This window comes from Fonsecaea nubica (assembly GCF_001646965.1).
Source record: "Fonsecaea nubica strain CBS 269.64 chromosome Unknown Scaff66, whole genome shotgun sequence".
Taxonomy (NCBI): domain Eukaryota; kingdom Fungi; phylum Ascomycota; class Eurotiomycetes; order Chaetothyriales; family Herpotrichiellaceae; genus Fonsecaea; species Fonsecaea nubica.
In genome coordinates this window covers 121,495-147,629 of record NW_019173739.1, presented here as the reverse complement: position 1 = coordinate 147,629, position 26,135 = coordinate 121,495, and the positions used below count along the sequence as shown (strand labels likewise).

General features: G+C 52.7%; 8 protein-coding genes across 8 annotated transcripts; 4 read left to right on the top strand and 4 right to left on the bottom strand.

The window, feature by feature from the left end:
- Positions 1-1,747: 1,747 nt before the first annotated feature.
- On the top strand, positions 1,748-2,394 carry AYO20_08432 (hypothetical protein; the record flags this gene model as incomplete). The annotated part of the gene is made up of 3 exons (XM_022646709.1): positions 1,748-1,982; positions 2,062-2,171; positions 2,239-2,394. 3 exons carry the CDS (start codon positions 1,748-1,750, stop codon positions 2,392-2,394), a joined length of 501 nt encoding a protein of 166 aa, XP_022497347.1.
- A 3,929-nt stretch (positions 2,395-6,323) lies between these two features.
- Positions 6,324-6,872, top strand: AYO20_08431 (hypothetical protein; the record flags this gene model as incomplete). Its single annotated transcript, XM_022646708.1, has 1 exon — positions 6,324-6,872. The coding sequence occupies one exon, from the start codon at positions 6,324-6,326 to the stop codon at positions 6,870-6,872; it is 549 nt and encodes a 182-aa protein (XP_022497346.1).
- A 2,599-nt stretch (positions 6,873-9,471) lies between these two features.
- On the top strand, positions 9,472-11,601 carry AYO20_08430 (hypothetical protein; the record flags this gene model as incomplete). Its single annotated transcript, XM_022646707.1, has 5 exons — positions 9,472-9,820; positions 9,913-10,195; positions 10,568-10,669; positions 10,800-11,093; positions 11,496-11,601. The coding sequence occupies 5 exons, from the start codon at positions 9,472-9,474 to the stop codon at positions 11,599-11,601; spliced, it is 1,134 nt and encodes a 377-aa protein (XP_022497345.1).
- A 2,978-nt stretch (positions 11,602-14,579) lies between these two features.
- AYO20_08429 (hypothetical protein) lies at positions 14,580-15,903 on the bottom strand (the record flags this gene model as incomplete). Its single annotated transcript, XM_022646706.1, has 4 exons — positions 14,580-14,739; positions 14,793-14,864; positions 14,918-15,486; positions 15,562-15,903. The coding sequence occupies 4 exons, from the start codon at positions 15,901-15,903 to the stop codon at positions 14,580-14,582; spliced, it is 1,143 nt and encodes a 380-aa protein (XP_022497344.1).
- A 1,298-nt stretch (positions 15,904-17,201) lies between these two features.
- AYO20_08428 (hypothetical protein) lies at positions 17,202-17,735 on the bottom strand (the record flags this gene model as incomplete). The annotated part of the gene is made up of 1 exon (XM_022646705.1): positions 17,202-17,735. One exon carries the CDS (start codon positions 17,733-17,735, stop codon positions 17,202-17,204), a length of 534 nt encoding a protein of 177 aa, XP_022497343.1.
- Positions 17,736-18,155: 420 nt separating this feature from the next.
- On the bottom strand, positions 18,156-19,396 carry AYO20_08427 (hypothetical protein; the record flags this gene model as incomplete). Its single annotated transcript, XM_022646704.1, has 4 exons — positions 18,156-18,354; positions 18,418-18,560; positions 18,609-18,998; positions 19,052-19,396. The coding sequence occupies 4 exons, from the start codon at positions 19,394-19,396 to the stop codon at positions 18,156-18,158; spliced, it is 1,077 nt and encodes a 358-aa protein (XP_022497342.1).
- A 3,148-nt stretch (positions 19,397-22,544) lies between these two features.
- AYO20_08426 (hypothetical protein) lies at positions 22,545-23,039 on the bottom strand (the record flags this gene model as incomplete). Its single annotated transcript, XM_022646703.1, has 1 exon — positions 22,545-23,039. One exon carries the CDS (start codon positions 23,037-23,039, stop codon positions 22,545-22,547), a length of 495 nt encoding a protein of 164 aa, XP_022497341.1.
- Positions 23,040-24,684: 1,645 nt separating this feature from the next.
- Positions 24,685-25,011, top strand: AYO20_08425 (Eukaryotic translation initiation factor 2 subunit gamma; the record flags this gene model as incomplete). The annotated part of the gene is made up of 1 exon (XM_022646702.1): positions 24,685-25,011. The coding sequence occupies one exon, from the start codon at positions 24,685-24,687 to the stop codon at positions 25,009-25,011; it is 327 nt and encodes a 108-aa protein (XP_022497340.1).
- Between the last annotated feature and the right edge of the window lie 1,124 nt (positions 25,012-26,135).

Here is a 26,135-nt window from a genome sequence, read left to right as displayed (position 1 = left end):
TATCAGAATCCCTCCCCCCAAAAAGAAAAGCCGCTCCACTCAGACCGGCAACAGGATTCTTGTCACCCAAATAACATGAAAAGGTCCACCAGGAACAATCGCAGACTGATCAGTAGTATGCTACTGAAACTTGAACGCCGTGCCAGGGTTCAAAGACAACATCTCAGGAGCAGGCACCATGGTGAAATTGTGGGAGTTGAACGAAGAAGACGGCTTATAGGCAACTAACCTCAAACGTCAAAGGCCACGGTGTTGAGAGAGTCGACCGTCAGGATGTCGTCAAGCTACGGTGTTCTTGATGCCCGGTAGAAGCGCATGAGGTCTCTGATTATCACCAAGTTCGGTGTCTCTACGCCACTTCGGAGAGAGCCTTCTCGGACTTGATCAAGGTCAGGCTGCGGCAACCAGTGTTGCAAGTAGAGTCTTGGATTTCCATACATTTCCACCTCTCAAAAGGTTCACGCAAGTCTAAATGCATCGCTCCAGACAGATATGGTGAGGCTTTAAGTCGACACCGGGAGCGTCATCTAAAGGACGTAGCGATTTAGGGTCCGACATTGATCCCCTTTGGTCGTGTGATTATGCTGTTTTGCGGAGTCTATCCGTGTCGTTGTGTGCGCCTCGATTGTAGCCTCGAGCCGCCGAGCCATCCTCACGTAGAGACCGGATGGCCGTGAGCGTCCACGGATAGGAACCCACTGCAAGGACGTCTGGTGAAATGACTGGGTGAGTGAGCGAGAGTGCGTTCCCTTCAGCATTCTCTCGGCATTCTCTTGGCACCAAGTACTGGTCTCTGAGGGACCACGCTAGTGCTACCGACCTAAGTGACAAAATTGTTGACCAATCAGATGTAACCTTCTGACGTCATACGCCTCAAATTCCTGCTCAAAATCCCAGAACTTCCACACCACAACACCACCAATACCACCCCCGAAGACAGGGAATGCGCCCTCAAAGAAACCAAGATGGGGGAAATGATTCGGTCACTCTTGGAGGGGCCCCCTTTGTTCTCCGACGCGGCGGCTAAGGAGCCATTGGGGTGCGCATCAGCCAAGGTGTCCAGGGGGGTGCCGCAAGCCAAGAGCTCCAGAACCAACCAATTTCCCGGGAGCACGGGCCAGGCGTTTTTCGACAGGCAGCAGGAAAGGTCTGCCAAGAGGTCTCGACCTTTGACCATCCAATGAGAGACACGACGGTCGCCGCTCCCCCTTGCGCAACGCGCGCAGCGATTCGTGCACTACCGTCAGCCACGCAGCAGCCATGCGTCTACCCCCTTGCCTGCGCACACCACTTTCCTCCATTGGCCTCCTTTGCTTTGTTTTTGTCATTTGTCTCTCTCCCCTTGCTTCCCCCTCGCATTGGGAGATTGCTCCCGCAAGACCCCGTACATGCTTCACAGCATGTTCGTCCCGTGTCTAGTTGTGGCCAGGGTGCGATGCGACGTCTGCTAGGTTGCTGTACGGATTCCAATGGTCCAATAAAATCCCTCCTGCAAAGAACCATGACATACTTGGCCACTTTTTGCGACTACACGTCAAAACAGACTGGACAGCCGTGTCGAGAGTGGTTCGTGATCCCTTGCTTGCTTGGAGGGTACATTCCCGCCTATACTCTTTATTTATAGCCGTCCCACAATCCTCCGATCCGTCGTCCTGTAGCCTCTCAGTCTATCGCCAAAAAGCCCTTGGTCCTGTTGGCTTTTACTTTTTGCCGAGCGACAACCGCGACTCCTTCAGTCGATCTCTGAATGTCTTCCAGCCCTGATGCTAACAAAGAGGCCGACGAAACGGTCGCACCCAGAGAGTCTTCCAGACGGCCTTGGCGGCCGGAGCTTGATCCTCAGCCTGGACACATTTTAAACTATACTCCAATTTCGCGCATCATGAGGGCAGCCCTCCCCGGCGATACAAAGGTTTCTAGGGAAGCCATAGAGCTTATGCAAGAATGTGTGAGCGAGTTCATCTCCTTTGTCACGAGCGAAGGTAAGAAGCATGGTTACACAACGCACAACATTCGAAGCTCCAAGTGCTAATCGAGGGTTAGCTACGGAAAGATGCACAGCTGAGAACAGGAGCACGTTGAGCGCCGACGATGTTCTGACTGCAATGACCAACCTCGGATTCGAGCACTATTCGGAAGTCCTGAGAATATACCTGAGAAGGTACTACGAAGTAGGTCTACCCTCCTCTCCTCGAGATGCATCCAGGAGACAATCCTCTAAGCCTTGTTCGACATCAGAAAAAGGATGCGGGCATCACCAGCACCATCGGTCCAACGAATGATCGACAGCAGGGAACAAAGAGAAAGAGTATGACGGGAGCGAATGACAACGAGGACAACAGTATGGGGCATTTCTATATCCATCTCCCAGACCCGAGACAGGGGCTACAATAGAAGACACGGACGCCCAGAGCACGAATTGCCTTGTCCCCGACCTGATCCAGTCACTGAAAAGCACGGACAGACCAGGCTAGTGCATAATTATAGACAGAGACCACCCTTTTTGAAGTCTCTGAGCTTTTACTGGAAATTGAAGCGGCGTACTCACCGTTTACCCCCAATCGATTCAATGTCGGTGGTTACGCCAGAACGTCCGGGCCTTGTCACCACCATAACTCGTAAAGATTGTGAGTGCCCCCGAAGGCGCCCAAGTCCTCCGGTGTTGGGCGTCTGACATGGCCGTGACTAGGGTTCAAACACCAAATGGGCTCTTTGTTGATACCTTTGGAGCATGGTCTCCAACTCTCCCTTGGCATCACGGTCGCCAAAGTCCTCAGCAGGCATCCGTCGATCAGCTGGACCTAAAAGGTATTCAGATTTTTCGTGTTACGGACAAGCCCTCCGGTTCGTAGGCCTAAGCTCCGTCGGTCGGTAGTCCAACCTCCTCAACTGGAGGAAGGGAACTCGACCGGATGCGCTCGGCTTGCTGAATCGATCTGAGAGATTGACTTCGCCAACGAAGAACGCTTCTGGATGGCGCCGTGCTTGGTATGCGTTGTCCATGTTCACGGGTTTGGAGCGACTCGAGACCAAGTTGCCGAGAACCCGCGACAAGCTGGCGACGAGTGAAAGCCATGACAGATCAGGATGGTAAAAGAATGGTAAGAGAGAGAAGATGAGGACGAAGGGTTATTGCGAGAAAATGACGACGAGGGCTAATGGGAGAGAATTCCGGCGAGGGAACGACATATTTCGTACCTCTCGGTGCTTCGAGAAGATCCTTCCAGCAGCACTCTAGGCTCCCAACACAGCCTTTTTCGAAGCTGGTTAGCTGCTGGCTTTGCTGCGACGTCCTCAGCCTGACATGATGATACAAAAGTTGAGAGCTTGGGTGGTTGAAGTTAAGAAGTTCCAAGGACTGTCCCGCTTTCTTGTCGAGCGAGAGTCAAGGTAGGCTCTGGCTTTTGCGTCGAGATTGTAAATTCTGTAATATATGGACCATGCGGCAAACATTTGGATTTATCCGACAAGTGACGAACTTTCCAGATCCCCTACATAGGTGGCATGTCAGACGCGTCAAGCTGCGTGTCGAGTCATTTGGATGGCCTCCCAGCTGGCAGAGAACACGCCACATCCTACCAGAGGCGTTAGCGTTACTCACACGTCCAACGATATAATTGAGAGGGAGCTGCTATCGGCACTGCGTACACACTGTTCTCGTTGGCCCATGAGCCCGTTGGGCCCCCCGATCTGTGACCCAACCAAACGACAAATCTCATGCATTGGATCTCTTGTTTTTCCCCACTCCAGCGACACATCTAGACTCTCTAAACACAGGACGGCAAACGTTGATTCTCCGCCTTTGCTGGAGAAGAGAAGGTCCCTTTGATGGAGCAGGAGGTCCGACTAATCGGTCAGCATATCGATTTGGCGCACGAGGCTGGATTGGACTTGAGTACTGGAAGCTTGCTTCGTGGTCCATTTTTGGCTCGCTCCTTTCCACCACAAGCACTGTGGTCAGGCAGGAGTGGTTGACCAAGTGGCTTCAGTGTCTAAAGGGTACAGTGGAATTCCAATCTGGGTACCTTGCATCTCAGATGCTCCCCGTTTTCACCGACGACATTTTCTCGCCGCCTCGCGACTCCCATACTCCAGGGATATGTATACATATTGGACCCTGAGCACCTGGTCCCAACCTCAACTTTATTTTCCATGGGCCGCAAACCCCACAACGGGTGGAAAAGAAAAGGATAATCCAGACCCTGATCGTTTCTTTCAGACGGATAAATATGCAAGGGCCCTAATTCCTCACAATCACTGTTCCTTGATCACAATCTCCGCCTTCCACTTTCGTTCGCCCAAACATCTGAGCCTCGTGGCAAAGGAACTATGAGCCCCCGAAACCAGCGACCGAGTCTCTGCAGAGAATCCCCACTGGGCACGTGGATTCCGTAGGGAAGTTGACACCTTTCGGTGTAATGGTCCATGCCGTCTCAACCAGGAATGGACTTTTCCTCGAGGTCAAAGTTGCCTTTTCAATTCCAGAAAGTATCGTCGCGATTTTGTCCGGTATCATCCACACCGGTCTTTCGATGTATACTTTCCGATGGTCTAACGACGAGGTCATCGTCAGAGTGTTTCAGTCAAGCCAATCAAACATTACGAGTTCTTTCACTATGAGTACCAATCCGATGCCGGCCGGTTGGATACGCAATCAGCCACTACAGTTTCGACATACCTTGACTCAGCCACCTTCAGAACGTGGTGCGCTGACAGAGGCGGCGACGCCGATGCCGTCGTGGAACTCGAGGTTCGGTGTGGAACCTTCTCACTTCGTGCTTCATAGCGTTAAAACGATCACCGTGGTAGGATTGCACGGATGGCTAGCAGATATCAGACCAGTTACCCAACTGGAGGGTGAATGTGTGTACTCTGGGATCGATAATGATAGAATAACTAGCCTATAGATAGAGATGTCAACGCTTGAAGAAGGCTTCAAGGTTGACGGATGTGATCCCCCTTGCTATATACATGCGATAAGCCAGCGACTTGGCTGGTAGCCTGACTCCCTGGCTGGTGGCCTGACCTGAGTGTGCAATGTCACATGGGTGTTCGTGACAGCAGAATCCTCATTCGGACAGAATTTCAAGGACATATAGATGGCTGGAACCCCCTCGCTTGCCATACAAGGCCGATAGAGAAATATATGCGCCTTAGAATAATTCGTTCGATTCCCCCTTGGCCTACAGCAATGTAGTCTCATCGCTAATTTATCTTCCAAAGATGCCGGCACCCATCTGGTCGCACACGCAGCACCGCCTCTCGAGGAGGACCTAAATGAACTATTAGAAAAGTCCGCCAATCTCACCCGCCGTGCCGTACCTCGGGAGGAATCTCCATCCTCCTCTCACCGTGGCCCTAATAAGACCGTCATGCACTCACCCCTCCCGGATCCAGACCCTGTCATCGGGGTAGATTTGGAGGTGGCAACGTGGTTTAGTAACTGATTCGATCCACAGAGTACGCGCCTCAGCTGAGCAAGTCCAAGTCAACTTTTGACTCTTGAGGATATTAGAGCGGACTGGTGGTGTGTTAGTTGGTATGTAGTGACCAGCACCTCTGACGAATCCGAAACCCCAGAGGACAAGGACGATGGCGTTGTTGCAAAAATCCAAAGTTTTGTGGATTCTGGGTAAGAAACTGAGAGATGTAGCACTTGTCATTAGTCAATGATTTTGTGGTCATGTCAGCAAGACTGCCAAGAGTTGCCAAGACAAATTTTGGAGAGTTTTGGAGTCTCTGAGGGTGCACCCTTTGTCACTCCAAAACTGACCAAGTGCACCCCTCACAGACTCTCAGAAATTCTCTTGGCAACTCTCAACTCACGCTCAGTAGCTGTGAGGGTGAGTCAGAGTGCACTATGAAAAATCAAGGTTTGCACAGCTCATGTCACAAACACCACCTCTACGACACCACCTTGCTTTCAGTCCTTTGTAGTGTGAAAGATGTTTCTCTCGGGGCTGCTGAACTGTCGTGGCTGGGGCTACCTTGGTTTCCTTTCTTTGTGGTGTCCAAGACAAAGCGGTTGAGGTTTCTTTGGGCTGCACCGCCTTGGTTTAGATGGACTGCCTTGATTGGCATTCTTTGTTATGTCCGAGACAAAGCAGTAAAGACTTTCTTTGGGCTGAGCTGCCTTGACTGGCGTTGTGCAGGATTATAAATGTCTCTTCTAATCCGCCTCTTCTGCTTTCCACTCTTCTCCACCACAACAACCGACTTTGAATCCAAACTTGAGTTCAACACTTCGCCATCGCGCTTTATCCTTTACCTTGCCAATATCCACTTCCCCAAACCCATCTGCATCCAGCAAATACCAAGTCCAGATGTGCAACATTCCGCATTTGATCGACCACATGGTCCATAGGCAATTCAACGTCGCTTATTCCGTCGAGTTTCGGAAGCGATTCGAGGTGCGCTTCAGAATGAGATTCGACGAGAAATTCGGAGCGGCGTTCGAACCGAGATTCGACGAGATAGCGGACCTTGTCTGGGACAAGACTGCCAAGGCCCTTCGCGAGCAATTGTCCGACAGTGTTCGGCGAGACGCCCACGAGGCGATCATGGACGAGTTGGAAGCAGCGGTGGGGGACGAGGTCCGCGATAACCTGGAGCACCACCTCGACGAGGTTGCTGGGGCCGAGTTCATCGGCCACCCGAACCCGAGACTAAACGAAATAGGGCTCCAGGCTATGCACGACCACATCTTGCACGAAGTGCTCCACGAGAAAATCCAGAGGGAGGAGGACTTGATCGCCCGATTCGCACCCATATTCCAACCGGCATTCAACGCGGCGTTCCCCGCATTCTTCGACACCAAGTTTGACGAGGTCCACGCCGCGGTCGTCGAGGCGGATTCTTCCCGAGCCGCTTAGCGCGGCGAACCACGAAGAAGAGTCTCTTTCTGTAGCAGTGGCGCAGGTGGAGCGGTAGTGACCACGAAAAAGACCCTCTCGGACACATTGGCGAAATGGACTTCGAAAACACAGATTTGATGGAAAAGGAGAACCGAGTTCCAGAAAAACAAGAAAAAAAAGCGAGGGGAGGCAGGCTGATGGTTACTCCACAAAACAAAGCGAAAACACCAAAAAAAGATGGGAGGCCGTTTGATTTCTCATAAAATAAGCGGAAATTACCAAAAAAAAAAAAAATATGGGAAAGGGGAGGTAGATTACTAGTTTGAGAAGTAACTAACACTCAGAAAAAAAGTGTGAGAGTACATTGTATTCTGTGTAAACCGAGAAAAGCGTGCAATCGAGTTATATTTTCGCGTGACTGACGATGATCATCGTGGACTACAGTGAAAGATGGGCTCCGGTGGGAATGTGAGAAGACCCAAATCAAAGATTGGCGGCGCCTACACATCAGGGGCACCAAACATCAAATCCAAAAGCAAAAGAACATACAAATAGAGCTCAGGGGCAAACTAGACCATCAGTCGAAAGTCGGCACAATCAACTCCCTCAAGTCATCAAACTCGCCCAGAGGTTACCTTCCTCACGGCGATGCATCGAGTGCAGGGACTTACTAGCCCCGAGGCGTTGAACTTGAGCTTGCGTTCGTGGCACGGAATACAAGCCTTGCCCTTCTTGCAGAGTTACCTCCCAAGCATGAATCAGAAGACGACAGCAAGGAATTGCCGTTCCCTGAGCAGATCCGCAGTGTGATCGAGAACGGCACCCTGATCAGCGGGTTCGGAGTCATTTGCACGAGGACACCAGTTAGGTCCAAGCGTTTCGCCGATGAGGTGGATGGCTGGATTGATCCAGAGTCATTTGACTTTTTCAGCAGCTGGAACCTTGTTCAGGAGAATCGACCACTGCAGGTTTGAGTTCGGAGTCCTTTGTTGAGACATCGCTAGGGTTCGCTGGATCACCTCGCGGACATCCTAATTGTATCGTTGGGCGTGGCTTGGGAACTTCATGAGCCGGATTTGGTGTTCATCGTTTTGCCGGTCTGCCTGAATACTTCGTGAGGCCCTAATAGATGGCGGGCACGTTGCCCTAACCCTATCAGGAAGGTTAGCCAAATACTTTCCACCGCGGCATAAAATAAATCCGCAGGCGTACAAGGTAGATTTCATGCTAATCAAGTTATCATACTCGCAGAACAATGTTCCAAACAACAATCACTTGCCTTTGCGGCATCGCAAAACCCATTCAGCATGTTGGCTCTGTGCAACGAGATTCAGGTCGACTTTTAGCATGAATGGCAGATGGGGGAACGCCTGGACTTGCCCGAACCACATCCGTGCAAGGAGATTTTCGTGCACCCGAAACTAATCCGAAGCCGCCGATCTTAGTTGAACCCCCCTATCGAGCCGTACAGATTCCCACCGGAAGTTTAGCATGGCGACGACGACTCCAGCTTTCGATGACTTCGAGATGGACTTGAGCATCGATTAAATGCAGTCGTACAACGAACTGCCGGCTCGAATAGCTGATCGCTTCTACCGTAAGTCCCCTGTCCGGGAGTTGAAAAGGTCTGCAACCACTACCACACTACTACTACCGACGCCACCACCACCACCGGGGTTGTCAGAATGAACGTGGTAGCGGTGTCATGGAATTCGACCATTCTACCACACAGCGAGTGGTGGTGATGTGGTGGCATGAGTGTGCCAACTTTCTTTTCCCGAGGGTGCAGTGAGTACATCGTGAGTACTCGGCGAGGCGGGACTCAGAGACTGAGGGTCTCCCTTGACCCTCTTAGCCTCCCCTTGGCACCAAGTGCTGGTGGCTCGTGACCCACTCACAGAGTTATTGACCAATCACTTTTGATATGACGTCACCCCACCCGAATTGCCTCTTCGTACGTAAAACCTTAAGTTTGGGCTTTTAAAGATATGTCAAGTCGAGATGGCCCTGCCATGGTCATCCAGGGCGTGGAACTTGAACATAGAGGGTCTGTCGTTTCCTCGAGGCTGTTGCCGACGGTGGGTGGCTGTGTGGCCGATCGCCACTGACCTCGTGTGTTAATAGACAAGTATCCGTGGGCTTTTCTTAGCGAGGCGAGCTCGGAGCCTGGATAGCTTCCATCTCAAGTTGCACAGGACTGTGCAATGCTCAGCACCGGTAGTTGGTACGTCCCAGGCCCACACAAGTTCCGATGGAGACCTGCGCACAGCATTCATCCCCAGGATCACCGGGATCACCGGGCTGTAGCAGGGGGCGTGGCGGTGATGACATAGACACCGACTCGGGGTTCAGCATGGACGCGCGTGGGCCAAGGACATGATCATGCACGGGTACAACGTCGTGGGGAAGAAGGCGCAGGCGAACACGAGGACGATGAACCTCATCACTCTCCTCAGGAGGTCGTACATTAAGAGGCACATGTAGACCGACGTGGTCAAGTACGCGTTCCAAAACACGTACAGCTACACGTGCGCCGGTATGAATGCTTACACGGACAGCAACAGCTACTACCCTACGGCGCTCGTCTACTACTCGTGCTCTGGACATCGATGCGTATATGGACAGCTTGTTGGACCGCTACGACATCGAGGCCATCAACACGCCGTGGTTGAGGAAGACCATATACACCGGCTGCAACAGCACGAGCCTCGGCCTGATCGACACCCTGAAGATAGATGAAGACGCGTATAACCACAACATGATCATATCGTGGGACCCCGTTCGAAGGTGCACGGAGATGATGACCACCGCGCCAGTGTTGAACTGTGAGGGCAACAACTTGATCGAGCATCCCAACACCATCAGGTCCAGGCTCCCGAACACCGTCGTGTTCTGGAACGTGACGTGGGACCCCAACATGAAGCTGATCAAGAGCGTGATCTCGCCCGTGCTCAGACTGAAAACGAGTACCCGGAGACCAACACGAACATGTCGAGCTCCAACTACATGCTCGTGGCCGTTGGGTAATACAAATACGAGGACGTGATCATGATCACAGATAAGACCGAGGGCAAGAATACGATGTTGAGCAGGACCCCTGCCAGGCCTTCAAACACGATCACGGACGAGCAAACGCCGGCGAACAACACCACCACCAAGACCTTGTACAGCCCCACGAGCACGAACCCGAACAAGATCACCGCCCAGGACTTGAACAACGAGGAGCAGAGGAAGTCGGTCTTGGCCAGCGCCCTGTCCAACGACGACGACAGCAGCGGCTTGAGCGAGAACGACTCGACTCCGAGCAAGCCCACGTCCACGCTCACCAAACCGAAGCCCGAGTAGTACAAAGTCGGACTCGGGAAGCCCAAGGCGGACGAGAAGACGGGGCAAGGGCAAGTTGTGCCCTGACGTCATCATCACGGGGCCGAACTGGGTCCTGAACTAGTGAATGATCAGGAACGCGGTCATGGAGGGTGTCCCGAACTAGATCCTGGACAAGCCCCCGCGTATAGTCAAAGGCGCCTAGAGGGAGACGTACAAGTTATACGAGATATCCTCAACGAGGCCACGATCGCGTTCGCGTAGATGATTATGAGGCGGCAAGCACAGTGTTAGCCATCCCGGTGAGGAAGCGGAACATGATGGACGTCACGAGGCCGAATACGGTGTAGTCCACGATCAAGGTCTAGTACATCGACGCGAGCATATAGAAGGCCTATACCCGATCACTCCGAGACCGTCGAGGTTGACGGAGACACCGAGGAATGGAAGTCGTACGAAATCGAGAAAATCGTCAAGTATCGAGCACGGAGGTACGATAAAAAGCATGTCATGGAGTATCTAATTCGATGGAAAGGCTGCAGCCTGGAATATGACGAATAGTATGGAGAGGATCTCGTCGGAAATGCTATGGATCTAGTGGAGGTATACAAGCGGACGCAGATTGAACACGACAGGAGCCCCAGCGACACTAGCTAACTGGCTGGAGGCCGTCGCTCAGGAACGTCGCGAAAGTGAAGGCGACACCCCGTACGGCAACGAAGTACTAACCACGTTCGCGACCGCGCTCGCGTACTTACCCGGTTTATGCGAGCGGGTGACGCCCTCGGTCCAGGTGCCGAGCCAGGCCATGTCTCTGTACGCCATCGTAATCAAGGATAAGTACGCCAACAAGCATCCGAAGAACGCCATGTCCAGGTATCTGACGCTGTTGACGAATGTCCCCAGTAGCCGCCGGTACGTGGTCAAGTCGTCCGTCCTAGTCGCCTCCCACCTTTCTCTACCCGCTTCTCGATCAAATGGTCTCTTCTCTGGTTTCCTTCTTCCTTTTTCTCTCTCTCAGAGACGCTTCACAGATTCTTTCTGTGTTTTCACTCTTGTCGTACGTGTTAGTTTCCTTCGTCTTTGTGTGACCCTCTCCTTTTCTCCTTTCTCTGCGTGTCTTGTAGCAGATCCCGCACTCAATCATCAAGATCAAAGATTCCGTACTCGGGCGACGATGGCCCCGGGGTTGCTGACGCTGGGTGGGCACGTGCACGCCGAACCTAACCGATCATCGTACAAATATCCCGAAATAGCCGGCCGGTGCTTTATAAGATGGCCGTGACTCGTGGGTTTCGCTTTATCCTTCATCTTCAGCCGGCCAGGGGAGCAAGCCAAGCAGATGTCCGAGGTCCGCAAGGAGTACCACGAGGAACAGAAGCGACTGCAGGAGGCGGAGGCGGAGGAGTGGGAGGACCAGTAGGGCCAACACCCACCGCCGCCGGAATAACAACAACCATAACGTCGCCACTACCCATTTGGCTGGCACCGCTCTCACCATGGCATGATGGCGGTGGCATTGGCGCGCTCCAGGTATCCAAGTGTGAGGCTCGGATGTGGCGCTCTCACATATATCGATACCCTACTGTAAACTGTCCATTGAATCGGGATCCCCCGTATGTGGGCTTCCACCTCTTGATTATCTGAGAAGAAGAGACTCTCTCTCTCATTACCGTAAGTGATGATCATTTCGACCGAATTCGCAGCTTGACTCAAGAGATGAGTGCGTTACTCTGGTGTGGTGTCTGTCCGGCATGGCAGTGTCGCCGCAGATGACATTGAAAATTTCTTGGAAAGTATCTCGGATGATGCCTTCAACTTCTGCAGCCCAACCTAGTAGCACGGGGACCGCGTTGGAAATGATTCGGCAAGAATAAGCGCGTTCGGCCTCTGTAGCCAGAAATGATCAGGGCCGAACTCGAATGCAGGCTGCGGAAGTCGCAGTGACTGCAGAGAGTGATCAGCGACCATTGACGATCTGGGTTTGGTCCTCACAGAACTCCAGAGCCCGGCAAGTTTGATAGATGGCCGGGATACCCTTAGACGGGAACTAAACAAGGAGTTCGAGAAGGAAAAGGTGCGGTTTCAGGGGAGGGCTCCCCATACCTACAGATCCCGGGCCATCGAAGTCGCCTCTTGGTTGGCACATATACCAATAGGGACGTCCACCTGAAGGGTAATGGCCGTGCCAGAGTCTTTTGCCTGAGGCGTCTCCTGAACGGGTCATGCCACTGTCAACGGCGCCGCCCGCGTCCGCAAGCGGACTACTAGCCTTGTAGAGGCCGCCAAGCTTATTCTGGCACTCCCTGGTGGTGGTGGTGGTGCGGTATTGGTTGCAAGGGAGAAATTGTTGCAGTCTAGATTGTTTGGTTCTACAGAGGTCGGCCCATTCATCAGTAATGCGGTCACGGGTTAACATTTCTCCGAGCTACTACGCGCTTTTAGTGAATTTTAGGCAGGAACTTAGGTAGTATGACATCAGAAGTTGGTGAATCTAATATCTGATTGGTCAATAATTCTGATGGTGGGTCTCGAGCACTGCTAAGAAAGTTCTGAGAGTGAGAGAGGCTACACTCTCTGTGTGCGAGTCAGTGTGTGACTACACCTTGGCATCCTCTAGAAAATAAAGTGGGACTGTCTCAGGGCGGCGAAACTTAGCCCAAGTACGAGGACTACTACGTGGAGGTGGTCCAAGCTCCCCGGCTTTACCGCCGAGTCACGAGAAGCGGTAGGGATAGAGTAGGGGACGAGTAGATAGCTAACTTGGAATAGAGAGACAGCCAGAGCCAGTTCAGGCGTATTTAGATCGACTTTAGGACCTATACGCCCTAGTATCGTTGCATTTAGTCGGTACTCCGCAATGGTAACGGGCACGACTCTGGCCGGTATGATACCCGGGCGCAACGAGGCACATAGGATCCTGACCCTACACCACTGTGACCTGCCACTACTGGGGCTGCCGGGGCTGCTCTCGCGCCATTTCCAAACAACCTCGCGCGTCACGTCCTCGATGTGCGTGAACCTCACAGGGCCCAATAACACTCCGCCGTACCACCTCACGACGGCGACCACGCCCTCCGCGTCCATGTCAGTCAGGAGCCACTCGAGTCGCTTACAGGCATACTTTGCGCCATGTACTCCAAGTCCGTCAATGAATGGGTTTTCCTCCTGCCACCGCTACCGCCGCCGCGCCGAGTGGGTTGGGCTTTGTTATTGTGAAGACAGTCTGCTGACTCGATCGCCGTCGCCACGCGATGATGCGGTGTGGCTCGCGGTTAAAGTTGTCCAAGAACGTACTTTGCCTTGGTCCCGAATACTCCATAGTCGAGACGTGTCAGATTGGGAGAGAGGGAGGTAGAGGAGGGAGGCGTGCGCAATTCATGAAGAGTTTTCTGTTTTGGGCAGGACTGATACCAGATCGGTAGATGCGCCAACATTTTTGTGACCCGACAATTGAGGGTTCTGAAATTTGGAGATGGGCAGCAAAGTCAGCCTGCCATGTGACATGCAGCCTTGCTTAGTTATCAAGTAGGCTGAATCATCAAGCGCAGTTCGTACGGTGAAGTATATGTCGCGAACGCCGGGTGTGCTCTTGGAGGTGTTTGACGATCGCTCGATGCCGCAGCTGGGACGAGCGCGATTCGACCACTATAGATCTTTGGGTGTCACAGGGGTGTGATCTTTAGTACCTACGTTGCCCACGTTCGACGACGAGGAAGCACACTAGCGCTTGGTGTCCTTGTGGATACTGAAAACGGATTCCCGGCTCTTCTTGGACTGCGGCTCTTTACGGCGTAGGGGGATTTCTAGCTTATGCTCTCTATGACCTGAAAGTTATGTCAGCAGCACCACCTCAGAGATCTCTTAGAGTTGTGACAGTGAGTGAGTGGGGGTTACTCAGAGAGTACCGAGAAGTTGCACCCTCACTCACTAACGCTCTGTGTGTGTGACTCACGGTAGTGTACGAGTGTACTCTTGGCACTCTTGGCCCTCTTGGCCCTCTTGGCACCCTCTGGAAAATCAAGTCAGTATAGCTTATGTCACATCACCACGCCACCACCACCACCACCAGGGGGAGTCGGAAATTCCGTGGCCACTTTATTTGGGAAACGTTAGCAACACAAACACACGGATATGAACACGAGTACGACGAGGCTGAAGAGTACATAAGGCTGAATCTTACATGAGGCCGCAGTATATATATACGAATATGCGTCCTCAGTATATGGCAAGTTCGACGCCCAGGAGTTTTCAACAGAGGTTGTAAAGAGAGAGCGTTTCCCCTTTACGCTATGAAAACGATCAAGATGCGAGAACCGGATGTTTTTTCGCTCTCCAGGAATGGCCCTCCTCAATGCTCAGCCAAGAACTTTTTCACCCCTGAAAACGCAAAAAGGCCCGCTATGTCTTGCGATATTTCTCCAGCAGCCCTGTCGCACTGTTGACTCTACTAATTCCAAACGTATTAGATATAGTCGAGAAAGAGCAATTCCTGTCGGCTGATGAGATCATCGACATGGCATACTCGTCCGGATATTCTTTGTAGAAGACGGTAACGGGTCTGCAAAACTGTCAGCACTGGGGGAGAGCTCACTGGGAATTCTCACGACGTACGATGATTCCGGGTCGTTGATGCGCTCAGGCGCCACATGTACTTGTTCTGGCGCTGCGACAGATCCATTCCTTCTGGATGTCAGCAAGCAGAGCTCCAACGAGGGTATGGAGTGGCCTTGACTCACCCATCAAACTTGTATTCGTCAAGCCTTTTGAACAACTTTCTCATTTCCCTACTCTGAACGCCATCCCCAGTCTTGCCGTCCTCGTTTGGGGGGAAAACCTTAGAGACACCGGCAGTAGTTGTGACCTCGGACGACATCCTTGACTTCTCTAAACGCCCGATATGACTGAACAGGCCGAGACCATTGCTGAACGGGATGGCCATGACGAGCGGAATGAACAGGCTGTAGAACAACACATCCCAATGGAAATGAAAACCCAGCCCCAGACCGACAATGGACCATGTCATCCAAGCGCCAAAACAAAAGCTCACGGCGGTGAGTTTGGCCTTTGTCCGAGTTGTTTTTGTCCTCACGCAACACCAGGCGACGACGAGAGGTACGAAGTACTGGACGAGAGTGATGATGGGGTATCCCCAGATCACTGCGGTGCCGTGGCATTCGTACAAGATCAAGACTCCCAGACCAAAGAGGAGGAGTTCAGCCCAGACAGAGATGCGGAAAATCCGGACAGCGAGAGGAAGTAAACCTCCCAGGGCGGAGTGGTGATGTTCCCAAAGGAAGTCCAGTTTCTGTGCAGGTAATTTTGTTCGTCAGCCATGCGGACACAAGACCACGGGAGGTAGGGGAGATGTGCAGCCACGTACATGAACAAGGACGGCGTTGAAGAGGCAGATACATTGACACGCGAGGGAAAATCCCGCGCCTTTTTGACTGATGGACCAAAGCCCAAAGTTGACGGGGGTGGAGATGACCCAGCTGGCCAGGAGATACCACCGTAGACCCACCAACGAGTTTTCGCTGGTTCTGGCCACGGACGCGAACAAGTGAAGAAAGTGCAGGACAGTCGTCGAAGCCACGAGGTTGAGCAACGACGTTTTTGGTTCGAGGTCGACGGTGCACGCCACCAGAAGAATGACAGACACCGACACACCCGAGAGGATCTGCGAGGCCAGGAGGACGATGAGGTAGGTCCTGGATATGGCCATCCTTGAGATGCGGGAAGAAGTCATCGTCGTCGCTTTCACGGTGTCGGATCTGGTGGATGGACGGTGATGAGGTCGGCAAGGAGTTGGTCGAGGCCATGGACACGTTGGACCGGCGGTTTAATAACCCCCATTGTGTGGCAGTTGTTATCATGGGTACGGGAAAGGGTCCTTTGACACTTCAAACCCCCAGGGATTCAAACGGACGGTAGACACGTTGAAGTGGGGTGCGGAAATGGACGTTGACGGATGTAAAAACAGGCTTTTAGAGATGGGTGTTTTTAGTTGTGTAACTTTCAATGCGCAATGTTGCCATCCTGCCCCTGGTGCGTAGGGAGAAGCGACCGTACAATCGGCTATTGGTGAGGTTACCACGTTGTGTTCTCCTAAATCTTGCAGGGTCCACCTACCCTTGTTCCCCGAACACCAAATCCACACACAACTCTGGTTCAGGCCACCCTTTCCAAAAGTACCAGCCTTGGCCATGTCTTGAGCAATTGGCTTTCATCGAGAGTTGGAAGGGTCGTGGGCAAGGTGTTTGATTGGACAGCCAGAGAAACCCGGTTAGTGGGTACGCATCAGGATTGCTGATTGGTGAGTCCAAGAGTGGGGCGGCAACGATTGGTTCGGGGGTCCGGCTTTCCCTTCCCAGACCAGTTTTGCCAAGAATGAGTGCGGAATTTGACAGGTCGTACAGCAATTTAACAAGGTGGCACAGCGTGTGTCTCATTCCGACTTCCCAGCCGGGGCAGCTATATTTTCGGGTCTCATTACCATCTTCAGCCGAGCCACCGTCATCTGTGGCTGGTTGAGCAAGGATTCGGTAGCTTGTTTTTCCAATGGTCTCAGCCTCTGCGTAACATGTTCCCCACAATTTGCGGCATCCCCTTCGACACGAAGAGCACTGTGTTCCTACTCTGGGTGCGGGGCCGACGTCAAATCCTGTTCATTTGTTTCAATCTACTCATGACGTGCCCCCATTCGTGCTCCATCACCAAGTCTCCCCCTGCTTCCATATTTCAGCCGCACACATCTCGCACTTCGGTTATGGTCACTGGCTAAGCTCTTGGTATCTTGTAGGTCGGTGTGTCCATCCGTAGGTCTGATCACTCTGTTGTTGCCAAGGTCGGCTTCATCTTCATCCGGTGGTACCTTTGGGATTGGAAAGTAGAAGAGAATGGTCGTTTCAACAATCTGGACAAACTAGCGTGTGTGGGCTCTTTGATACCCCTCCCCCCTCTCTTCCTTCCCAAAGTAGCTCCCCGAAATCGCATTGGAGCGTAGTGATCACTGTATATCGATTACTTGTGTTGAACCTTTCCACTGACACCTTGCCTCACTTCCCCCCAGAGTACATCACAACCAGGAGCTGGAAAATCCTCAAAGGCCAACGAAGGGACGGCCACTTTGAAAGAAAACGGCAAAGCTTTCCCGCTGCTTGCGTTTCCAACACTTTCGAATGAAGTCGTGGTCCAGTCGATCAGATCGAATTCGTAGCCATCCCAGCAGAACATATCCAGCTGGCTTCCCGAGTCCAGGAAAATCTTCTTGCGTACCGAAGTTCCATCGTTTCCCATGTACTCAACGGCCACAACACAAAACCCCTCAGAGCTGTATACCTTGAAGTCTTTTGAGATCTCTCCAAATTCCCTGCCTCGAGACGCAGGTCCTCCCCATTGGTCGACTCTCATTAAAAGTGGTTTGTTGGGAGACTTCTGCCTCTTGATATCGAGGACGGCTTTGAGTGCGTTGGCGTAACCTTGTGCTGAGAGGTCCTTGTTGCGGCTATGGGGCCAGTATCTGGCGTTGTTTTGGTATTTGCTGGAACCTTCCATTTTGGGGGTAAAGAAGGGCACAATAACACCACGTTGATGGCGACTTCAATAACAGTATTTGAAAATGACAACGTTCCACCTGTTGTAAAGGGAAGGCAAAACAGAAACGACAGAACAACAGGAGTTGGACAAATCTCTGTCTACCCAGGAGGGAGGAGGAGAGAAAATCCTCTCTTTTGTAACCCTCTCCCCTGAGACCCTCTCTCCCTTGAGACCCTCTCCCTTGAGGGAGCACGGTCATGTCAAAAAATGTGACACAAATTCCTCGGCGCGTCTACCCACGTCGACATGTCGCCACGGATGGAGTTATGCCTCACCGTAGAGAACTGCCTTGGTGCCAATGCGGATCTTTGATTTTTTAGCGCCGAGAAACGCCAACCCTGTCAGCCAAGATCCTAACCCTGGATGTCGTCCACTATCCTACCCTGATCCCAGGCCATGATGACATGGATGTTCATGCCGTTTTCCAAGACCTTTACCCTGATGGGCGTCGCGGATGTGCTCGACGGGCACGAACTCGATCAGGTCGGTGCGGATGTGCCCGCAGCCGTTCGTGATCATGTACTTGGTGCAGCCCATGATGGTGGTTTTGTCCGTATACACGCGGGTGACCAACGGGCTGTCTTAGCCATGTATACACGCCATCGTGTACGAGATGATCATCGTGAGTATGCGCGGCTACGGAAGCGAGAAGGTGACGGTGCTGTCGGACAAGCCCGGGCGCCCGCGCCTGGAGAGACTCTCGGCAGTGATCGTGTGCATGTGCATGAACTCGATGTTCGTCGTGCGGGCCTCTCCGAGCTTGATGTCCTTGATGACCACGTTCTTGCCGTCGTGCAGGTCGATGTCCCGTCACGAGTCCAACCTCGTGACGTCGAACAGGTCCTTGGTCAGGTTTATGTAGCCGGTGCAGTACGTGTTGTCGTTCGTGCGCATCAGCATGTTACTGGTCATGAGCTTGAGGCTGCCTTTGCATATGAACGCGGTGATGTACATCATGTCCATGACGTGGGTGTGCCTACTTACCATGGTGTTCGGGCACATGAGCGTGATGGGGTCCGTGCTCCCGCAGTTGTACTCGCTCATGAGGTCGGAATTGATCATGTACTCAATCATATTCAGCGACCTAACCGGCTTCTGGTGCACCTTGCGCAGCGCCATATTGTACAACACCACGTCGCTGCAACCGATTATGCTCCTGACCAGGCTCATCCTCGTGTCCGCTATCATCAGTACGAACATGAACATCTTCGGGTTTATCGACTGGATCCAGTACTCGAGCGGGTTCGTGATCCTCGAGATGATGTCGAACGTACGTAGATCATGATCCTGCCGTCGTCCATGAGCATGATCTCGTCCCCGTCAATCACGAGCAACCTGTGCGCGGCCCTGATGCTGTTTCTGAACTGGTTCTTGCAGACTACCCTCTCGCCGTCGGTCATGCTGTACGCGCCGAACACGGCCATCATGACCACGATCGGCTTGTTCTTGCGCTTCTCGTACGTATGCAGGTAATTGTTCCTGAACCAGAACTTGTCCACGTCGACGCCCACCATCTTGATCTTGTGTCCGCTGGTCTTCATGTTGGTGACCCACAACGTGTCGACGAACAGATCCCTGCCCTCACAGGTGCCAGTGGCAGACGTTTGTCCAAGTGTCATGACTGGCGATGACGCCATTCAGAATCAGATTCCCCGGGCTGTCTACCTCATGGCGGGCTTCTTAGGCAGCAAGGGTTATGAGACCAGCATGACAAGAAGAGAGCAGTAAAACCGTCGAGCTGGAGATGACGAGCAATGGCGCAAACTGCCACTGGCGAGGCCTTTGGCCGAAACAGTCGCTCCACCACCCTACCATAGGGTCCGGAGGAGCCGAAGTTTGGCGTGTTCGGTATTTCTTTTGCAATCAGCACAAAGTTTGAGATCCGATATTTGTCGTTGGACACATGATCCTCAAACCCGCACTTCCGCCGTGGCCACCCAGAAATGCTCTAATTGATACAGAAGCCGCACAACATCGGCGCACGATGCGATCATATAGGTCGCCCCGTACCACACGCTGTCGGACTGTTTAGTGAGTAGGATCGCCCAATGTAGAGTCTCATATCTTCTTAGGCTATGACGTCTCTTCCTGACCCGTGCGCCCAGAGCGTCGTCGTGTTCTCAAAGGCCTCGAAGAAAGCATCAGGCCTTTCTTCCCAGCCTAGACCTTATTGTAGATAATGCTTTCATCACCAGGTAGGATTGTGTTGGTGACATTGACATCTTTAGTGTCCCCTCGGAGGACACTCACCAGTCGGAATACATTACACCCGATGGTGTAGTGTAAGGTAATAGGGTAGCAATTACCGTCTCTTCCGTTGTGATAGATGTCCTCCCTGGCAGTCGTCATCCCGCTACCAATTGTTCAAATGAAATTGAGGTCGAGGAGGGATTCTTGGACATCAGGTTGAGAAAGCTAGCGCAGGCGGACCTCAGAGGACTACTCATGCCAGGAGGGCGCTTCCTGATAGGGTGGGTTGGGGCACTTGCGACTGAGCGATGTCTCCCAGAAATGCGCCCGTATGCGTCTAACCTGAGGATCTTGAGAGTCGAAAGAAGTATCGAAAGCGAAGAAGACCCGAGGGTTCTTATAGTAGCACTTGAGCGTCACAGCCAGCGGCCATCAATGGTGTTTGACAGGTGTTCTGTTAAAATGCCTGAGCTGCCGGACTATGATATCGGACTGTTCAGGGTATAACTTTCCTGCTAGAGTTCTGAGTTTTACCATCGATGCTCAGAGGGAGTGATATCCGGGTCGTCGTAGTTGATGCTGGTGCTCAGTTGGCACCTGGGCTGTAATTGTTTCACAAGCGACCGCCGTAACAGACCCCGAAGGTGCCCAGCAACTGAGCTGAGTAGGGATGTGTTCGGCGTGGGCACCCGTGTCACTCTCAGTTGTCTTGCCATTTTGTAATGCCCAGGGGCGTCCACTTTCTTGTCAAATGTCTCCTTGAATAACTTCTCCCGTTGCATTGAGTCTGGAAAGCATCCCAGGCGCTGAAAGTGCCCCCAACCGCCAACAATCTTCTGGTTCATTTTAGAGACACCGCCTTCGATGCCTCCGAGGGCCCCTTTGTCTGGACTGCCAAAACAGACGAAGCCGACGCCCTTGTCAAGCAGCTAAGTTAGTCGCTGAATGTGGCCCTCCCGCCATCAACCATCTTCTGGTTCATTTCTGAAACGCCGCCTTCAATACCTCACCCCCTCGTCTGGATTGCCAAAACAGACTCTGCCGGCGCCCTTGCCAAAGAGCTAAGCTGCTCGCCGTAAGTGCCCCTGGCGCTATATGAGCAAGGGCAACTGTTGATACAATAGCTTACCGTTGACCATCTGCTGGTTCTGGTTTATGTCCGAGGCACCGCCCAGACGCGTCGTCCCATCGTCCGGATTGCCAAGGCAAACGAAGCCGAAGCCGCTGCTCTTGCCAAAAAGCTGGCCTGTTGGAAGGCCCCGCTGCTACGAGAAATGACCTTCCTCGCTGCTGCGGGCCGACTCTCCGTTGACATCGGACTATTAAGCCGCGCAGTGGCCGTCGGTGATATCTTATCGTTCCTTCTGAGGCCCTCCTTGTACCTGACTAAGTGTCGGAGAGCCAGGAGAGTGCACCCTCAGTGTGTGGCACCTATCAGCGATATCGCTGGGAGACAGTTCCGCGTTCGCGGGGGTGACTAGAGCGTCCACAGGAAGTTGTGTCATGTCCGTCCGCACCGCGTAAACCTTTTCGTTTAGTTTCTGCTTTGGGGCTGGCTCCTGGAAGATAAAGTTAGATAACTGGCTTATATCTTCCTTTATCATTTTGGCAGGGTCTGTTCCCTTCATGGACATGGCAGAGCAAAGGGACAAGGGGACAAATCCTGCAGAGAAGTCGGACGATGACGTGCCAGCTCCGCGAAAAGAACCCAGAAGCATGGAAGTGTCGCCATTGTGCCTCCTTACAAAAGACCAGCCACAAGGGCCGAGCTGCTCGCGCAACCGCAACAAGAGGCTCTCTGAGATGATGGTTGTCATCAGAATCCTGCTCTCGTTCGGGATGCAGGCTTGAAGAAGCACAGCCTAGAGAGGAAGAATCAGCATATGGTCATGGCCAGCCAGTGAAGGACGAAAATTGACCAGTGCATATTCAACCACAATTTTGGCACCAAGACATCAGCCATTCACTCGGTGATTTCAGTAACATTCGTCTCGACAGCCACAAACACATTGTGACGCGTCGAGTGCACCCGAAATATGCGATATGCCACTGCTGCTTCATTAGAGTCGCCGTGCGTGGGATGACAACGCCATGACGGCAGCAGTGGTGCGCAACTCTGATACGCTGTCCGGGTATCGTTTTCAAAAGGCAGCAATGCCTGTTGTGTGTTGACGGTGTACACTCCGCGGACCCAAGGCAGCGGCGTCTGAATCTGCCGTGGCGATCGCATTGCATGAACTCTATATCCTTGAACTTCTTGAGAACCTCAGCGACATCGGTGTCTCGCCTTGAATCCCGTTCCTTCTGCCGAGCTGTCGTCTGCGCCACCGCTTTCAAACTCTGACAGATCTGGGCTATTTAGTTCTCCAGAGTCATTTATTTCGTGACTTTCCCTCAGGACTTGCTTCCACTCCTTTCCGTACTCAGCCGATATGCTGGCTATTGTCTCAGTCATTTGCTGTTCCAAAATCGCCGACACTTGGGTTCTCAAGCCCTTGCAGCTTTTAACCCGACCATCGATGTTCTGCAGGGTCGAGGACCCCTCCGCATCTCTCACCAATGCTGCCCTCACGAGAGTTACATTAGACTGTCGAACTTGACGGATCTCCCCATGTAACTTCTCCAACTCTTGGTGTCTTTCTGTCTCCTCTGCCGAGTGCATATTCGCCTTCTTAGCCGCATTATCGGTGTCTTGTTCAGTTCGTTCTTCCTTTGGTTCCGCTTTTTGGACATCTCTTCCTCGAGTTCATTCCCCATCCATGTCCGCTTTGTGGATATCTTCTCAATGAGCTCGTTCTCCACGTGCGTTTTGTCAGCGGAAACTTGTTTGTCGACAAGGACCATCACAAGACATGATGCTTGCCGGTTTTCTCTTTCGATATCTTCCGCCCCATTCCGGAAACGGTAGGTTAAGCGTATGACAGGCTTGTTTGGTCCTTTCGCTTCCGTGTAAGCGGGTACCTCTTCGTCCGGGCCGTTTTCGTGGTCGACTGACGCCTCGGAAGGCGTCATTGGACCTGCATAGGCATCGGCGCCGGTGGAATGTACGTCGGAACTTTCAAGCTCCGGCATTTTATCACGAGCGCCTCGTTTGGATTGCGGCTGCTTCTGCGTATCGGCAGCCTTGCGCTTTCTGTTACCTGATATAGCGGGTTTCTGTTGAGAATCGGGGTGCCGTCATTCCCAGATGAAGCTGGTTTCGCGTCGCAGGCCTCGTCATCTCGTCACCGGATCGCGGGATTGCTGTAATTATTCTGTCCTTGTCGCCAGTTGGTTCCGGACTCTGCTCAACAGCTTCGGCGTGAATTAACTCTCGACATGCTTGCAGACGTCGTAGTGATTTGCCGTCGGAAAGGTTATCTATAACTTAAGGTACTGCTTCTGTTTGTGCACGCTGTGAGGCGATATATGCCCTGCCACACATTTGCGTTCTTCGTCGTCGGCTAACACTGTTGGCACTGTCCGAGTGAAATTTCCAAGAGCGCAGATTGTATATTCGGTCTTTTTACAGTCGGGGTATGCACAGCAGCGAGTTCGTCAAGATCATACATCTTGTCGTCAGTTCTTCTCACATGCAGACAGGTTCCTGTACTTGAGCTTCGTATATTCTCAATATAACTCAGGTATCGCAGATATCGGCGTTCCATCGCTGCCTGATGAATGTTCGTCCATGACCAGGACTTCGCGAAGGTTTTGGTGCCCATGTATGTATGTGTTCATGCCTGGTCCGCAAACCATATCGACCTTGGGGCCGGCCGAAAACGCATCATGAAGTCAGAACGTCTTGTCGTTGAAATTCAGAGGCTGCTACAAGGCTGTGCTAAGAGGAGGACGCCAGAAGACTCGCCCTAAATTAAACGATAAGACCCGGATAATTGGCTTTACTTCAGAGGTAGTTGCGTGAAATTGCGGCCCACTAAGCCTCCCTACTGAGAAGATACGGGGCGATGGTGGGAGGAGAAACTAATGTCGTCCAGGCGTTCGAAACGACACGAACATCCGTAGTACCATAGGCACGTTCGGCAACGTTAGAGTCCAAAGGGTCCGGAGTTGTAAACCAGGTATCTCAAACTGAAACGAGTGATATAGAAGAGAAGCCCGAGACACAATTGGCGATGCAGTAGCCCAGGTATCTCCAGATTCATGATCGCTCACGGAAGAGGTCCCTCCGTAGCTCACTCAGGTCCCCCTTTGATAGACAGGCCGCCGAATGAGAGCACGGATGTGCTGCTGCTGCTGCTGCTTGACCTATAATGTGGAAAACCATGGGTGTCCTCAGTGGCCTGTGGTGCCTGGTATTGTGAAATAGGCCTTCTTTTTCTGTGGGTTGTGCGACGCGTCTGGATCCCTAAGGACAGATTGATTGCAGTTCTCCTGGTGACTGACATCCATCACGTGAGAGAATGCCGTTGACTGGCATTATATCGCATAGTAGATGACTGGACCGCTTTGCGTGGCCGGACTGATGAAAAAGTATCTTCAGAGGTCGTCTTTTTTCGCCTCACCCTGTTAGTGTATCTCTCATGGGTGTCTCCTTGCTCGATACGAGGCGGCCACCCTTGTTGATGTTTCGGATAAACCAATGTATAGTCGTACTGTGGTCAAAATCGAGGGAGACGGATACGGAGCTCAGCTGGTTGAGCATACTCCGAAGCCTGACAAAGGTCCCGTGAACGCTCTAGAAATAGCTGCGCTCAAGCCCTAGCCCATTAGCGACATGGGCGGCGTAATGGTTCAAGACAGGGACCTCAACACGGGGTTGATTCTTATCCGCGATTGGTTCAGTGGGGACGGCGAGTCAAGACACAACCTCGAGCACCTGCAGTTCAAACAGGCTGCCGTAACCACCAGCAGGCGACGAATAGCCCAGCACTGTTACATTGTATTGCTCGTTCTGTACGTCAAGCCGAATGACAGACGAACTTCGAAAGCTGTCGCAGGTTCGGACGCCCAGGGTTGGACGGGGGTCGGCGTCAAGAACTCGGGAAAGATCATGGTGTGCTGCTACTCCCCAGGCCACAACGAGAGGATATCTTATCTCTAGCATCACACTCCGCGGCGAGCCTTATTCGAGCTCGTCCTGGCGCGTGGTACGCGAGAGATTGCACCAACTTGGCTCTGACGGCGATTAGTGTGCAATATGTTTCGACGCAGTGGTTGTGGAGAAGCCTCCGCCTTATGCTTTGCCGTGATTCCGCTGGGATCGACAACGCGTGGATACCTGCATGCCGAGCTGATCGGCGACCTCAACACCAAGACATAAAAGTCCCAGAGGTGAATGACTTCCCGGCCTGTTTAGCCATATGCTCCCGATCCTCTGTTTGCCTACCATTGAAGAGCTTCGGCTGACAATTGACGCCTTTCACCCATGATGCGGGCGATCTCCTGATGACTACAGCTCGACGAGCTCAACGGCAGCCGGCCGCCTCGCGTTTTGTCTGACAATCTAACACAGCGCGGTACGACGCTGCCCCTTCGCCCGCGGTTCTGTGGTTCGTCGGACAACCGCGCTGGGCTTTGACGACAGTAGAGAACGCGTGGCAGGAGAGAATGGGGATCCTGAACTGAGTCGCATGGCTGGTCGTAGCGAAGACATGTGGTCAGGTTTGGGGGATGGGAAGTTGGCTTTGCACGGCCGTGTCCGCGACCGCATGGACGCTTTTTTCGGTCTCCGAGCGTAGGTTCCAGTCAATTCCCGTGATCTCCTATGCAGCTGAGCTGGCCGGCCGATCGTCGATCATGCATGTAGTACGCCATTAAAGTTTCGGCCCGTTGACAATTCCCCCTTCCTGGGGTTGACTGGATCGTACGATCCGAGATCCGAGATCCGAGATCGAGCCTTATGCAGGTACCAGCCGCAAGGTTCAGCCTTGTACAACATTTCCTTTCGTGTTCGACCTTTCTGTGTTCAATGTCCTTGCGTGTAAGAGGAACATGCAGAGCGTCGGGGAGATGTAGAGGCACTCCCGCACAAAGGCGAGTGGCAATGTTGAGATGAAGCTCGTGCTCCCTGTTCCTGCTCCTTCTCATGTGGATCAATCGGGGCGAGGTGTCACGAAAAGCCCCACGATGTTCAGCTGAATCTTGGACGAGCGTGATTCGGTTATTGTGAAGGACAAGGACAAGAGCGGGTACGCCGAAGTGGTCAAGGTTGCGGAGACGACGGCG